Below are 15,298 nucleotides of genomic sequence, written 5' to 3' on the forward strand. Positions count from 1 at the left end.
CTGATGGAATTTAACATAACTTTCATCAGTAGGGTTTCAGATTCCAATATCCAACTATTGTTTAAGAGACTGTTATTTGTCTAGTTTTAGTACTGTCTCCATACACACAACTATCTGAAAAGGTTTTTAGAATGCTTTTCCCTTTTTCTGTCTCTGTGACAGCAGATCTTCATTATATACACAACCAAAACAACATAGAACAGCAGGCTGAAGGCAGAAGCAGCTTTGAGAGTCAAACTGCCTTCTATTAACCTAGACGTGAGAGATTTCCAAAAGTAAAACAACATCATTTCACTGTTTTGGGGAAAAATAGTCATTTTTAATTGAAAAAATGTTATATATTTTAATTATGTTATCATGTAATGGGTTTGTTGTTTTTTATTGTACTGATAAATATTTAAACTTTTTACGTTTTAATTTCTAAAGTAAGTATCAAAAGATCTTTTCCACATTAATAAAAGCTCTTTAAGATCTTTAATAATTTTAAGAATGTGAAGGGGTTCTGAGACCAGAAAATGGGTCTGTCCTATCCTGTGCTCCTGAGATCATCCAAATCTGTCTCCCATTTAGAAACTTCTGGAGAATTCAGAAATGTTAGTTGGAGTTAATAGTGGAAGAGGCAGTGAATTGGGAGAGTTGCAGACCAAAAAAGCTTAGTAAATTTACCAGACCAGCTGTAACCTTGGGCAAGTTACTTAAACTCTCTAAACCTCATTTGACCTCATCTATAAAGTGTATTGCTGCTGCTGCTGCTAAGTCGCTTTAGTCGTGTCCGACTCTGTGCGACCCCATAGATGGCAGCCCACCAGGCTCCCCCGTCCCTGGGATTCTCCAGGCAAGAACACTGGAGTAGGTTGCCATTTCCTTCTGCAGTGCGTGAAAGTGAAAAGTGAAAGTGAAGTCGCTCAGTCGGGTCCGACTCCTAGCCACCCCACGGATTGCAGCCTACCAGGCTCCTCCATCCATGGGGTTTGCCAGGCAAGAGTACTGGAGTGCAATCCCAGGGACGGGGGAGCCTGGTGGGCTGCCGTCTATGGGGTCACACAGAGTCAGACACGACTGAAGCAACTTAGCAGCAGCAGCATAAAGTATATTACTTAGGACATAGTTAGGAGAATTCGTTGTGGTAATGAATGTAAAGTGCATAATAATGCCTGGTATTATATGACAGTAAAATAAAATGTATTCCAAATGGTGTTTCGTCTTTTTTCTCCATATATGTCTTTTTGTTGTAAGTGGAGATCTCTGATTTAAATTGCAAATCCTAGAACTGGTGGTGTCTTTGTCATAGTATCAGTATGATAAGACTTTGATAGATTCTTTGGCAGTGTGGTTTGTGATAATAAACCATATCCACAAAAACATTTTTACATGTAACTCGCGAGGAGAGGAGAAGAAAATAACATTTTGCTAGCTTTGGCAGAGTTAAATTGAGTAGAAATGGAATTTAGACAACAGACATGTCAATGAAGAATTTTTCTTGGGAGAGAAACTGAATATTGAACCCTTTAAAAATAGGAAACTTAACTGCTCACTTTAGTTGTTCAGTAGAGAGCTTATAATGAATATATATGGATTCTTCTTGATAGGAAGTTTGCTGCCAGATAAGTGGGAAGTATTTTATGTTTAGGAATATTAGATTATTAAAGAGTATTTAAGAACTCATTGTGAAAGTTATATGTGAGGTTCCACAATAGTTCCTGTGAGGGATGGACTGGGTAGATAAAAGCTGCTTGCTACAAGTTCAACAATAATTTGTTTCGTAGCCATACTAAGTATTCAGCCCTATAGATTTTCTGGAATTAATCCCTTTTAAAGGAAAAAATTGAGGTAACTTGACGTTTTTTGTTTTCAGCCACTAAGTTGTGTCCGTATTCTTTGCAACCCCATAGTGATGGCATCCCACTCCAGTACTCTTGCCTGGAAAATCCCATGGACGGAGGAGCCTGGTGGGCTGCAGTCCATGGGTTCAGTAGGAGTCAGACATGACTGAGTGACTTCACTTTCACTTTCATGCATTGGAGAAGGAAGTGGCAGCCCACTCCAGTGTTCTTGCCTGGAGAATCCCAGGGACTGGGGAGCCTGGTGGGCTGCCATCTGTGGGGTCGCACAGAGTCGGACATGACTGAAGCGACTTAGCAGCAGCAGCAGACTGCAGCACGCCAGATTCCCCTGTTCTTCACTGTTTTGTAGAGTTAGCTCAAATTCATGTCCATTAAGTCAATGAAGCTATCTAACCACCTCATCCTGTGCTGCCCCCCCTTCTCCTTTTGCCTTCAACTTGAATACAAATGCAAATTGTTTTGAGGATTATGTTTATTTCTCACCCAGGAGCAAGAGAGAGTAGTATTCTAAATTTTTTGTTTTTAAAACATTTTTTTCTGTTCCACATATTCTTTTTATCTTGATTTATGGGTGGGTGGGTATGCACTATCAGTGAATTGAAAATGTTAGGTACTGAATTTTTCATTCCTGGAACTTATTTTAGTGCTATAAAAGAATCAGACATAGGAATCCAGAGCTTCAAAAGCCAAATCTGTCTGGAGAGTTTTGGTAGAAAACAGATGTTTTCTTAATCTTACATGAGATGAAGATAGGTAAACCTTTCTGCCCATTAAATACCTCAGAAGTACACTGACAGTTGTAACTGAGGGATTCTTTTTGCTGCTTGTAAATAAGATTGCATAGTCTCTTTGTATCTTGCTTTTCAGTTATATAGGTTTTTACTCATTAGCGGATTTTATAGGACCATATTTGCCAGCATTTAAGGTAACAGTGCAGTCCTCCCTCGAAAGGTATGTATCTGGTACACCCGTATTATGGTGGAAAGATGAATGTCAAAGACTTTAAATCACTAGTAGTCCTGTGTAAGTTGTAGTGCTGAGTAAAATGTACTGAGTACAGGGAAGTCATGTTACCAGTGAGATAACTACCACAGAACAGAGAAACCACATAGTTACGAAGATGTCACATGATCAAGATGTCTTGATGAATGGAAGATGGCAGCGTTCTCTCATCTTGCAGTACCTCCTTGGTAATCTGTGTACCCCAACTTGGTTTTATTTTTTCTAGTATTACTTAATTATTGTGCAATATATTAAGAAATATGTATATATAATCTATGTGAAAATTACTCCTAGAAATGAAAACAAGTTAACAGAAAATTCAACCCACAAGGCTACCAGTTTAATTAATAGCAAAAAGGAAATGGCAGAATATAGAGGTATACAATGTCACAACCAAAAGATGATTAGGTAGTTTTCCCCGTTTTTTTCTTTCTCTTTTTTTTAAATTGCAGCTTTATTGAGGTGTAACTGACATAAAATTGTAGGATATTAAAGTGTACATCATAGTAATTTCATACATAAATATTGTGAAACTATTCCCCCATTCAGTTAACACACCCATCACCTCACGTATTTAGGTTGTGTATGTGTGAACATTTAAGTTCTATTCTCTTAGTGGATCTCAGTTATACAGTGTTACCAACTGTGCCACCATATTTTGCATTAGATTCTCAGACCTTATTCAAGAAAATGTCATGCATGTAAAAAAAGGTGAAAGAATACAAGGAGAATCTACAATGAATCCACCACCTAGACTCAATGATTTTTAACACGCTGGCATATTTGATGTCTATAAGAAAACACCAAAATATATATTTGCTGAACCACCTGAAAGTCATGATACTAACATTGAACATTTCATGCATTTGCTAAGAATAAATACATTCTCCTCCATAACTAATACTGTTATCCTTTCTAAGAAAAGTAAAATTCTCAAATATAATCTTATATGTAGTCTATTTTTAAATGTTCCAGTTGTCCCCAATATGTCATTTATACCTTTTTTATGAACCAGAATCCGGTGAAGTTTCACGTGTTGGATTTTGTTATATCTCTTTAGTTTCTTTCAGTCTGGTTTAGTCTCTGTGTGTGCATGTGTGTAATTGTGTGTGTGCTTGACAGTTTTAGTGTGTTGGCAGTTTTATAAAGTATTCTGTATTCTGCATTTGTCTGATTATTTTGTTTTAAAATGTCCCACTTTCTGGATTTATCTCATTATTTCCCTGTGGTACTACTTATTCTATTGCTATACTTCCTAAAAATTGAAGTTCAATTTAAGTGCTAGATTTGATTCAGGTTACATATTATTGTCAATAGCTTTTATTTGTTTTGTTTTTTTTTTTGTTCTAACAAAAGAACAGCTGATGACAGGTAAAGTTTGGATTATCAGCTCACATTTTTCTATTTAAACTTACTATTGTCATAACCTTTTGCTTTGAGATATAGAGCTACTTTTGTAATTTAAGTTCAAACACAATAAGACTTTGAGAAAGACCATAGTAATAAGTTTGCATCATGTCATTTTGGTTTGCCACCCTCTGAGAAAATGATCTGAAAGTTGAAGAGGCAAGAAGAATTGATATATTTAGCAAAAGCAACCCATAGAGGAATAGAATAAATAGTAAAGAGGTCAAAACCAGAAATTTTCAAAATGGAGATTTGGGGACTTTGGGAAATTATTTTCACAAGGATTATTTACCACAGTTAATTCTGATATTGGGGATTACTGATAGTAACCATAAATTTAGAGAACTAACATCATAGTGCTGTGCTAAAGTTTTCTAAGGAGAAATTATATACTTAGGCGGGAACAAGCTCTTTGATGGGCAGATCATTGTAGGGTGAAACAAAACTAGATCTATATGAGCTTTATAAAAATGTTTTTATTGTGTAAGGTGTAACCATTTGAACAATTCATGGGAATCTTGTGCTCATCTTTTCTGTTGCAGAGAGGATAAGTTATTTTAAAAAGAAATGAGAAAATTAACATAAAGTAAATCAACTATGGGCTGTGGCTCAGCTAGTAAAGAATCTGCTGGGATTCTTTGAAGAAGAATTGCTGGGAAAGATTGAAGGTGGGAGGAGAAGGGGACAACAGAGGATGAAATGGGTGGATGGCATCACTGACTCAGTGGACATGAGTTCAAGTAAGCTCTGGGAGTTGGTGATGGACAGGGAAGCCTGGTGTGCTGAAGTCCACGGAATCTCAAAGAGTTGGACACGACCAAGCGACTGAACTGAATACAACTGTACTTCAGTTTAAAAGAAAAATGAGCGTTCTTTATGCATAGAATGTGAGATGATTTTTTTTTAATTTCTGCTTCAGAACATGGATTGAGTTTGCTCAGGGCTTCTCAGTCTTGGCAGTGTTAACATTTTGGGCCTGGTAAGTCCCTGGCTATCTCGTGCATTGTAGGATGTGCAGTAGCACCCCTGGCCACTTGTCTCCAGATAGATGCCAGCAGCACCCTTCCCCAGCCCCACCCCTAGTGTGAGTACCAAAAGTGTCTCCAGACATTGCCAAATGTCTTCTGGGGGCAGATTATCCCTGTTTGAATGTTACTGAGTTGGATAAAAGCCACGGGCATATGTAGATTCCTTAATGATCTAGATTTCTTTTTATATAATCTATGTGCAGCTGTTGAACATAGTTACCTTCTGTAGATATGCTGCACAGTTTGGATTGTTTTTACTATACGTTGAAGAACACTGGAATATGATGACATTTTTTTAGCTCTATTGGAAATTTTATTGAAAGTAGAAAGCAGCTCTTCATTTGTAAGTCAAGTCTAGGTCTTTACTTTATTTCATCCCCCTCCCACCTCCCAATTTGCTTGAAAAAGAACCTTATTAGCTATGTGTTGTGGATAAAGTTTGTGTTAGTAGTACTTAAAAGTTTTGTTTAAAATTCTCTGGAGTGATCTGTTTATATCTTGGCATTCACGAAAAGACAGTCTTTTAAATAGTTACTGAGAGCTATATTCATTATTTCAGTACCTGTAAGGGAAAAGAATCTGAAAAAGAACATCTGTAGGTATACCTGAATCACTTTGCTGTACACCTGAAACTGACACATCGTAAATCAGTTTTTTTCAGTTTAACAAGAAAGACATGGTTCCTGCCCACTCAGATATTTCTGGTAGTTAAGGGAAGAATGTTAAATTGAATTATCTTATGTTAGTTAAATATGAATGTTCCTATTGTTCCAGCGTATCAGCTAAGAGCCCGAAACTTCAAGGGTCAAAGGAGCTAAGCAACTTCACATTATAAAGTAAGTTGCAGAGACTTCCCTGGTGGTCCATCAGTGAGCAATCTGTGCTCCTAATTCAGGGTTCAATCTCTAGACCCGGAGCTAAGATCCCATATGCCCTGTAGCATGACTATAAATTAAATAAATAACAAGGCCATCTCTGCAGGACTTGTAAAGTGGGAAAGTCAGAAGCTACTTATCCCAGTGTTTGGAAAAGTGGCCAGACATACACTTACCATATGACCCAGAAATTCCTCTCAGGTTACTTATCCAAAAGAATGAAAATGTATGCACATACAGAGACTTGTGCCCAAATGTTCATAGCAGATTTATTCATAATAACCTGAAAAATTGAAAACGACTATCTGCCAACATGTGGATGGATAAACAAATGATGACTTCTCCATAAATGAAGCACTACTCAGTGATAAAAAATAAACTGCTTAAAAATTCCACAAAACCTAGATGATTGTGTTAAGGTAATGAAGGCAGACTCAAAAAAAAAAAGTTACTTGCTAAAGGACTTGATTAAAATCTGTATGTTGTGTCCTCTTTGATTCTTCTTAAAAAATTTTTTTTAACTAGATGTGAATTCTACCAGTAAGGAAAATGATGTCGGCATCTTGTGAAGGGGAAGGGAAAGGTTTGGAAAAGAGTGAAAGTACTGAGAATTAATAAATATAAGTTTAAAAGATTGAAACATCTCAGGAATCTCAGGAGAAGATAGAATTTTAAGGTTCTAAGACAAGGATTATTTGTAGATGTGAAATTTTTTTTTTCCCCCAAATGACACAGAAGCAAATAGAAGGTAGCTGACTAAGAGTTGGGGATTAATGTGGAAATAATTTCATGTTTACAATGAGCAGAGAAACCCCTAGCATCTAGACTGTGATCCTGGAGTATCATTCTGTAACAGAAGGAATCAGGGTTCCTTGGGAAATGGATGATTCTTGATATGGGGCAGGAATGCAGGAGATGAGCCTGGAACTTTTTATTTATCCCAGAGCCAGAATTTTACCAAACACTACTAAGCACGGTGTCACAAGAACTCAGGAGCCGACAGAGAAGTTCCAGTGAGCAAAATGGGACACTTTGAATATCAATAAGGTTAACTGCTGTGGATCAAAGCATATCAAATGATTATACTGTGATATAACGATAGTTTAAGAACAAGCTTATTGGTCACTTTGAAGAAATGCTAGTGAAACAGATTATTATTTTGAAAACTGGTAAATAAAGAGAAGCAAGGTGGAAAGAATCAAGACTTCTATCTGAACTGCACCACTGGGTGACCAGATGGTAGATATGTTTTTGTTTTTTTAAATCAGAGTGTTTCAGTTAACAAATGAAAAGGAAATTATAGATTTAGACTGACTATATCTAGGCATTGAGCCTGGATGGGAGGGTTCCTGATGGAACAAAACCCTGCCCTTAAGAGTAGTCTTGTTGGGGGAGAGGGGAATGTTAAACCTGTATCTAATCATGCCTGTAGATCCAGCTTATCAAGATCTAGAAATTAAGAGACCTAAGAAATCTATCAAATAATCATAATATGTAGACCTTATTTGACTCCAAATCAAAGCAAACTTTAAGAAATATGATGTTTAATGAAGACATGGAAGCAACCTAAATGTCTTATCAACAGAGAAGTAAATAAGATGTGACACATGTATACAATGGAATACTACTCAACCATAAAAAGGAATGAAATAATGCCATTTGCTGCAACATGCATAGACCTGAAGGTTATAATACTGAGTGAAGTCAGACAGAGAAAGACAGATACAGAATATCGCTTATACCTGGAATCTTAAAAAAGCATACAAATGAACTTATTTTACAAAACAGAAACAGGCTCACAGACTTCAAAAACAAATTTTTGAATTTCTTTGGTGGTACAGTGGGTAAGAATCCACCTGCCAATGCAGAGGACACCGGTTTGATCCCTGGTTTGAGAAGATTCCACGTGTCACAGAAAAACTAAGCCTGTGCCCCACAATTACTGAGCCATTGGGTTCCATGAGCCTGTCTTCCGCAACAAGAGAAGCCGCCACAATGAGAAGCCTGCGCACCTAAACCAGAGAGTAGCCCCTCCTCTCCACAGCTAGCAAAGTGAGCACGCAGCAATGAAGGTGCAGAGCAACCAAATAAAGAAAGAGAAAAAAGCAAATGTATGGTTACCAAAGGGGAAAGGTGGAGGGAGGGATAAATTAGGAGATAAATTGGGGTTAACATATACACATTACTGTGTATAAAATCGATAATCAACAAGGACCTGCTGTTTAGCACAGCAAACTGTACTCAGTATTCTGTAATAACCAATATGGGAAAAGAACCTGAAAAAGAATGGATATAAGAACGTGTGTAACTGAATCCTTTTGCTGTACACTGGAAACTAATACAATATTGTAAATCATACTCCAATAACAGTATTTGAGAGGCTTCCCCAGTGGTCAAGAATCTGCCTGCCAGTTCAGGGGTGTTCGATCCCTGATCCAGGATGATCCCACATGCCAAAGAGCAACTAAACCCATGTAACGCAACTGCTGAGCCCACGCACCGTGGGGCTGTGCTTGTGGACGAGAGAAGCCATCGCAGTGAGAAGCACACACTGCAGCCAAGAGTAGCCCCTGCTCAGCTCAGCTAGAGAAGCCCACGTGCAGGAGTGAAGGCCCGGTGTGGCCAAAAATAAATAAATCTTTAAAAAAAAAAATTACAGTATTTGAGAGGATTTGAGATTTCAGTGTTGCCTGTACATTTGATATTGAGACTATAAATCTTTCAGGCATGTTAATGGTACTATGACTTGTTTATTTGATTAATTTTTAACTTAGCTGAGGGGCTTGCGGGATCTTAGTTCCCCAGCCAAGGATCAAATCCTGCCCTGGTAGTGAAAGCGCCAGATCCTAATCACTGGACTGCCAAGGAATTCTCTGTGATTTTTTTTTTTTTTTTAATACATGATCTTTCAAGTCCTTACCTTTTAGAGATACATAATATATTTCAGGTGGCGCAGTGGTAGAGAATCCATGTGCCAGTGCTGGAGACACAGGCTCAATCCTTGGGTCAAGAAGATTCCCCTGAGTAGGAAATGGCAACCCATTCCAGTATTCTTGCCTGGAAAATTCCATGGACAGAGCACGGCTACAGTCAAAAAGAGTTAGACATGACTGAGAGCATACAACACACAAAATATTTAGGAATGGGATATTAGGAATTAGTTTCAAAATAATATGAAGGAAAGAGGGCATGCATGAAATAAGGTTGGTTGATACTTTAAAAAATTATTTTGGGGCTGTGCTGGGTATTCTTTGCTGTGCACAGGTTTTCTGTAGTTGCAGCGAGCAGGGGCTACTCCCTAGTTGCAGTGTGCAGACTTCTCGTTGTGGTAGCTTGTTTTGTTGTGGAGTGTGGGAGCAGCTAGTTATGGCTCATGGGCTTAGTTGCTTCGGGGCATGCAGGATCTTCCTGGACCAGGAATTGAACCAGTGTCCCAGCATAGCAAGGTGGATTCTTAACCACTGGACCACCAGGAAAGCCTGGTTGATAATGTTTAAACCTGGGTTATGGATATATGTCTACGTGTGTGTGTGTGTGTGTGTGTGTGTGTGTGTGTGTGTGTGTGTGCGCAACCTGGGTTATGGATATATGTCTACGTGTGTGTGTGTGTGTGTGTGTGTGCGCAACCTGGGTTATGGATATATGTCTACGTGTGTGTGTGTGTGTGTTTGCCCCAATCAAGGATCCAGCCTGGGCCTCCTATAGTCGAAGCAGAGTCCTCACCCAGTGGACTGCCAGTGAGTTCCCTACTCTTGTATATAATTAAAGTTTATATCTTATTTGAAGAACAGCAGAAAAGGAATCCCTAGAGTAGTGATTCAGAGATTCATAGTTGAAATATGATGGGGGTTTGCCCCTTTACTTGGCTACAGTGTGATCCTCAAATTTACTGCCTGTCCAGGTTTTCCTTTTGATGGAGCATGGTGTTCCCTACATGCTGGCCTTTAATTTCCTAAATTCACATTTTTACCTGGCACTTCTTCAGGAGAAATGAAAATGTTTCAACTTGAACATAACTCTGTTTTTTAGTGTGAAATAATGCCAAGCCTATGAGTACATTTATCCTTTATAGCAAAATAATAGGGAAAATTTATAATTTTTTTTTTTCCTTGTGAGAAATTAAGTTGAAGGTTTAGTGTGGAGAGAAGTTAAACACAAGTAGACTGATCGTTTGGAAAGATTTATACATTTTAATACTACATATGTAGTAATTCTTGTCTTCTTTGTTCAAAAATAGTTGAAAGGTAACTTTGTATACCATAGATCACTTGACTGTGTTCTCATGGATCAGAGAATCATCGTGTTTCTTGAGCATCTTGGTGGAGATATTAAATATAGCACTTCATTGTATTAATGAAAATTCCTTTTTGATAGCTGGAAAACTACAGAAGGGTACTAAATTTGCATTTTTCATTTTTAAAATTTACAAGGAATTTAATTCAGGTTGATATCTATTTTGGCATGGCCCATCTTTTCAGCAGAGTTAATTTTTTGACCCTGAGCTATAGATGGTGAAATGAAAGGAATGATCCCATTCTCAGATACAGAGTCTAGATCAGAATTGAGAACTGTTTGAAAAACTTGATTTCAGTGTCTTTCTGAGATGTTTTGGGTGTAAGTCATAAAATATGTTCAGTCAGCAGATTTATTATTTTTCTGAGTTGATACACCTTGTTGGTTAACTCCATCTTTCACATTGTAAAAATCTTGAAAAATATATTCTGAGTTGAACTTTTAATCTTGAACCCTTTAATTTACATTGGTTGTCTTGGCAGAGCATATACCCTGGGGAGTTATTTTTTCTCACTTGGTAAAAAGTAATTAGGATATAAATGTCCTCTTCCCATCTTTCCACAGCTGCCTTTTCCACTCTTTGTTTCTTAGAATACCTTCTTCATGGTGGAAATAACATAATTGGACTGTGAGGTGGAGGAAACTTTCGTTGTTTTTATTAATCTTCATTGTTTGACAAAACCTGAACTCAGTCTCTTAAGATGCTATAAGTAGTTGAGGTAAAAGACTAGCCTTTGAATATAGTATTAAAATGTCCATATTCATGACACTGAAAAGCCACAATTTGCATTCAGATAGTTCTACTTATTCCCATAGAAAGTTTTCTACCGATTCCTCAGCATAAGTATGAAGATTTTGCTTGCAGCTGGTCAGAGCTGAAAGAAAGTCCTTAAAAAACATTTATCTACAGTTTATATTCATTCTGATGGATGCTTTATAGTATGCATGAATTATCTCTTGGCTTTGGACTCTTAAGTTATACAGCAAAGAACAGTAGTGTAAAACTAAGTAGTTAGAAAAAAGTTGTTTAGAATATTATCTCTTTCAGTGGAACTAGACTGGAAAATACAAAAGTGTGTTGTGTAGTCTTAACTCAAAGAACTCCTTTGATACGGATTTGGCTTCTTTTTAATTCAGTTTCTGGCTAGCATTGTCTTTTGTATATGTAAATTAAATGAAAAACTAAGAAAATTTACTGGAGAAGGAAATGGCAACCCCTTCCAGCATTCTTGTCTGGGAAATCCCACAGATAGAGGAGCCTGGTGGGCTGCAGTCCATGGAATCTCAAAAGAGTCAAGACGCGACTTAGCAACTAAATGACAAGGAAGTTAAAGTTGATACCTTAGAGCTTTTTCTTACCTTACTCATAGCATCTCTCCTTTATGGTTTTGATTTGAGGAAACAAATAATTAGAATATTAGAGACCACTTAGAATCAGGTAAAGCACTTTACCTGTTAAAATGGGCCCTTGACTAGCTATGGAATATTTTAAATTTTCAAGTAGACAACGCCATCTGTTGGGCATCTTGCAAACTATCAAATTGTATGGCCCTATAACACAATGGTTAAATTGGTTGTTTTGTTTGTTTTGCCTTAGGGTGTGGTGGAAAAAATTCTGAGATTCGGAGGCACTGAGAGCTCTTGCAGTCAAAGCTTTGTTTGAACATTGGGCAGTGGTGCTACTCCCATTCCAAAGCAAAGAAACTAACCTTTATTCAGCTCATATTGGAGGGCATCATCATAATAATAGCTGTTAATTTGCATTGCAAATAGGTAGGCTTTATTTTTAAAAGAAGAATGTAGTTCAAGCAGTGTTTTCAAATTAAAGGCTGACTCCCAAAATCTTGGTGGAGTTCAAGGTTGGAATTCCCAGGTGGTGCCCAATTCATGGGGTCGCAAAGGGTCAAGTACTGAGCACACACACGTGCACAGAGGTTGAAATTAGAGTATGGCTCTTGAGTACAAAAAGGCTCAGTAATCAAAATAAATAGTATTTTATATATCATTTTTATGCTATTATTTTTATTTTATTTACATTTAAATTTCACCACAGAACTTAAGTATATCCTGGGCCTTTGTTCAGACTTTTGAAATAAAGGTAAATGGGCAGACAACTTTAAGGATGCAGTGTGTTTAAAATTGTACAATATATTAAACAATTAGAGAAAAATCTAGGGAATGGTATAATTATATACCTTTATAGATTTGATATATTTATATTTTATAAATACCTTTAAATATATTTATAGATATTAGATAGATACAGACGCCCCTGGTGGCTCAGTGGTAAAGAATCTGCCTGCTAAATGCAAGAGACTGGGATTCGATCCCTGGGTCAGGAAGATCCCCTGGAGAAGGAAATGGCAACCCACTCCAGTATTCTTGCCTTGGAAATCCCATGGACAGAGGAGCCTGGTGGGCTACAGTCCATGGGGTCGCAAAATTGGACACAGCTTAGTGATTAAACAACCACCACATGGATTTGGTAGCACAAATTCAGGGATCAGCCACGTACTTGGAGGAAGTTCTATTCAGGACTGAGCAGAGAGGTCCTTGGTTGCTGACAGAACCTCCCCTTGACTTCAGACATGTGACAAGCCAAGGAGTCTGTCAGTACGCAAACAGCACTGAATTCAGAGCAGTAGCAACAGGGTGATACTAAGGAACTGGCTCTTGCCAGTTAGGATTGTGGGGGCCAGTCTGAAGCAAGCAGAGTTGGCTGGAGGCTGGAAATGTTGTACCTCAAGTCCAGGATTAGTAGAACAGCAGTCTAGACACAGAATGGTTAGTGCTTTCTTCAAAAGTTCTTGGTTTTCCAAACAAGTTCCTAGGATGCTTTCCTCAAATGGCAAATGTATCATTTTTAAAAACTCAATATTCGTGCAAAAAAATTCATAATGAGCCAAGTAGTAATTGTAAATAAAAAAGGTCTGACTCTCCACTTACAAAGTTCACCTTACCCTAACCCCAGCCCTGAGTATTATAGCTTAAATTTTTTCACCTGTAATTATTAAATAATTTGCTGTGGAGTCTTCCACACTAATTTTTTTTAGGAATAAAAGGTATAATTCTGGAACCTTGGAACTGGAGGAGGTTAGGGGAAATGGTAGAGGAAGCACAATGGTGTAGGTTACCAATAGCTTCAGAGTCTGATTCTATATTTTGTATAAAACTATTTCTCCCATTGTGAGGTCAGTATCTTAATTTAATCTTTTTTTCTTGTAGCATGGCGGACACCGACCTGTTTATGGAATGTGAGGAGGAGGAGTTGGAGCCATGGCAGAAAATCAGTGATGTCATTGAGGATTCTGTAGTTGAGGACTATAATTCAGTGGATAAAACTACTACAGGTAACAAAAACTCTTTGATCTTAGATTGTTGTTATATTGACTGGATTGAATGGCATTTTTGTTAAGAAAGTATGGGGTGCAAGACTTTTAAGAATTCAGGGTTGCTTTTCTGTGGCACTGGTACTACCTTTTCCTATTCTCTGGTCTGTAAGTGCTTTGGTTTTCCTTATACACAAAGCTAGAAACACTATATTTAATAAATTAAAAACATTGAGAGTTGAGTTCACCAATATTTATCAAACACATAAGCAGTTCTCTTACCAAATGATGTGTGAACAAGCGGTGTGTGTTAGTGTTCATTTATATACCCAGTGAAAAACAGGTTCCCGTAGTCTTGAGGGCTTTTTTGTTTGTTTTATTTGAACTTGGTTTCCTTTGTGAGCTGAGCAGAATTTGCTTCGTGTCTGCCTTCAGGGACAGTTTACAAACTTAGGCTTGTAGTTTCTCTTTCAAAAAGGTGCGGTTGCAGGGTCAAATTCTAGATTGCCCTAAATTCATAAAGTGGGTGGTAGTTCTTTTTCCCCTGAATTGTATCTGTTGCTCTTTTTTTTAAATTTTTTTTTTAATCTTTCTTGCCTTGAGAACTGAAGATGGCATTGGTTTGAAACAGGACAGTTCGTGGTCTTGTGGACAGCTTACTCTTGCATGGTTATGAATACCAGTAGTGGTGATAATAAGTCTTTTGAGTTCTAGAGGTTTGCTTGTGCTCTATAAGCAAAATAGTGAAATCTGGTTCGGTGAGCTTGTAATTTAACTTAATTCACCAGGAAATCGGAGACAAAAAAGAAGGCATTGTGTCTAATTTGTGGTGTGAGGGACACACAGGAGGAGAAATCAGATAACCAGTCAGATTTACAAATAAAGCAGGAAACTTTATGGTTATAGAGACCTGCAATAAGATGAAAGATTAGAAGAGTGTCCTTCAGTGTCATCTGTCCCTGTCTCCAAGTGACTGTGCCTCCCCTTCCCCGCAGTTTCTGTGAGCCAGCAGCCTGTCTCGGCTCCAGTGCCCATCGCTGCCCATGCTTCTGTCGCTGGGCATCTCTCTACATCCACCACCGTTAGTAGCAGCGGGGCACAGAACAGCGACAGTACAAAGAAGACTCTTGTCACACTCATTGCCAACAACAATGGTAAGTGGGATTACTGGGAAATTCTTCCTGGGCTAGAGGGTTGAGAGACTAAAAGAGGTCTTAAGATTAGCCGTACCTCTTCAGTTTTAGGTACTGATGTGGTTCTGCTGATGTTGGAGTGAGTTTAGTCCTGATTCTCTGATATGGAAGTAAGTGGTGGTGTTCCTTCTGAGTTAGTGCTGAGTCGATGCTGGTGTTTCAAATCAGAGGGCAGCTGATTTCTTCTTACTGATAATTTCTAGGAAAGAAAATGTAACCTCCAAATTCCTAACTGTTAAGGAGATATGAAGGGGACGGGATTGTTTGTTTGTTTTTAATTAGAAGAGCCCCACTAGTCTGATAAGAATTCTCCCAGGGTAGTTTTGT

General features: G+C 38.0%; 1 protein-coding gene across 7 annotated transcripts in view; it reads left to right on the forward strand.

Moving 5' to 3' along the window:
- Window positions 1-15,298, forward strand: part of POGZ (pogo transposable element derived with ZNF domain) — a 47,382-nt gene that overhangs the window by 2,809 nt on the left and 29,275 nt on the right. For 4 of the 7 annotated variants that reach the window (XM_027533658.1, XM_027533661.1, XM_027533679.1 and 1 more), the window contains exons 2-3: window positions 13,675-13,799; window positions 14,774-14,932. In XM_027533658.1, coding sequence (XP_027389459.1) covers window positions 13,676-13,799; window positions 14,774-14,932 — 283 coding nt within the window. In that variant the 5' untranslated portion in view covers window position 13,675. The remainder of the gene's footprint in view (window positions 1-13,674; window positions 13,800-14,773; window positions 14,933-15,298) is intronic. The other 3 variants (XM_027533662.1, XM_027533670.1, XM_027533688.1) reach the window with 1 other exon arrangement.

The sequence above is a fragment of the Bos indicus x Bos taurus genome, chromosome 3 (assembly GCF_003369695.1).
Source record: "Bos indicus x Bos taurus breed Angus x Brahman F1 hybrid chromosome 3, Bos_hybrid_MaternalHap_v2.0, whole genome shotgun sequence".
Taxonomy (NCBI): Eukaryota; Metazoa; Chordata; class Mammalia; order Artiodactyla; family Bovidae; genus Bos; species Bos indicus x Bos taurus.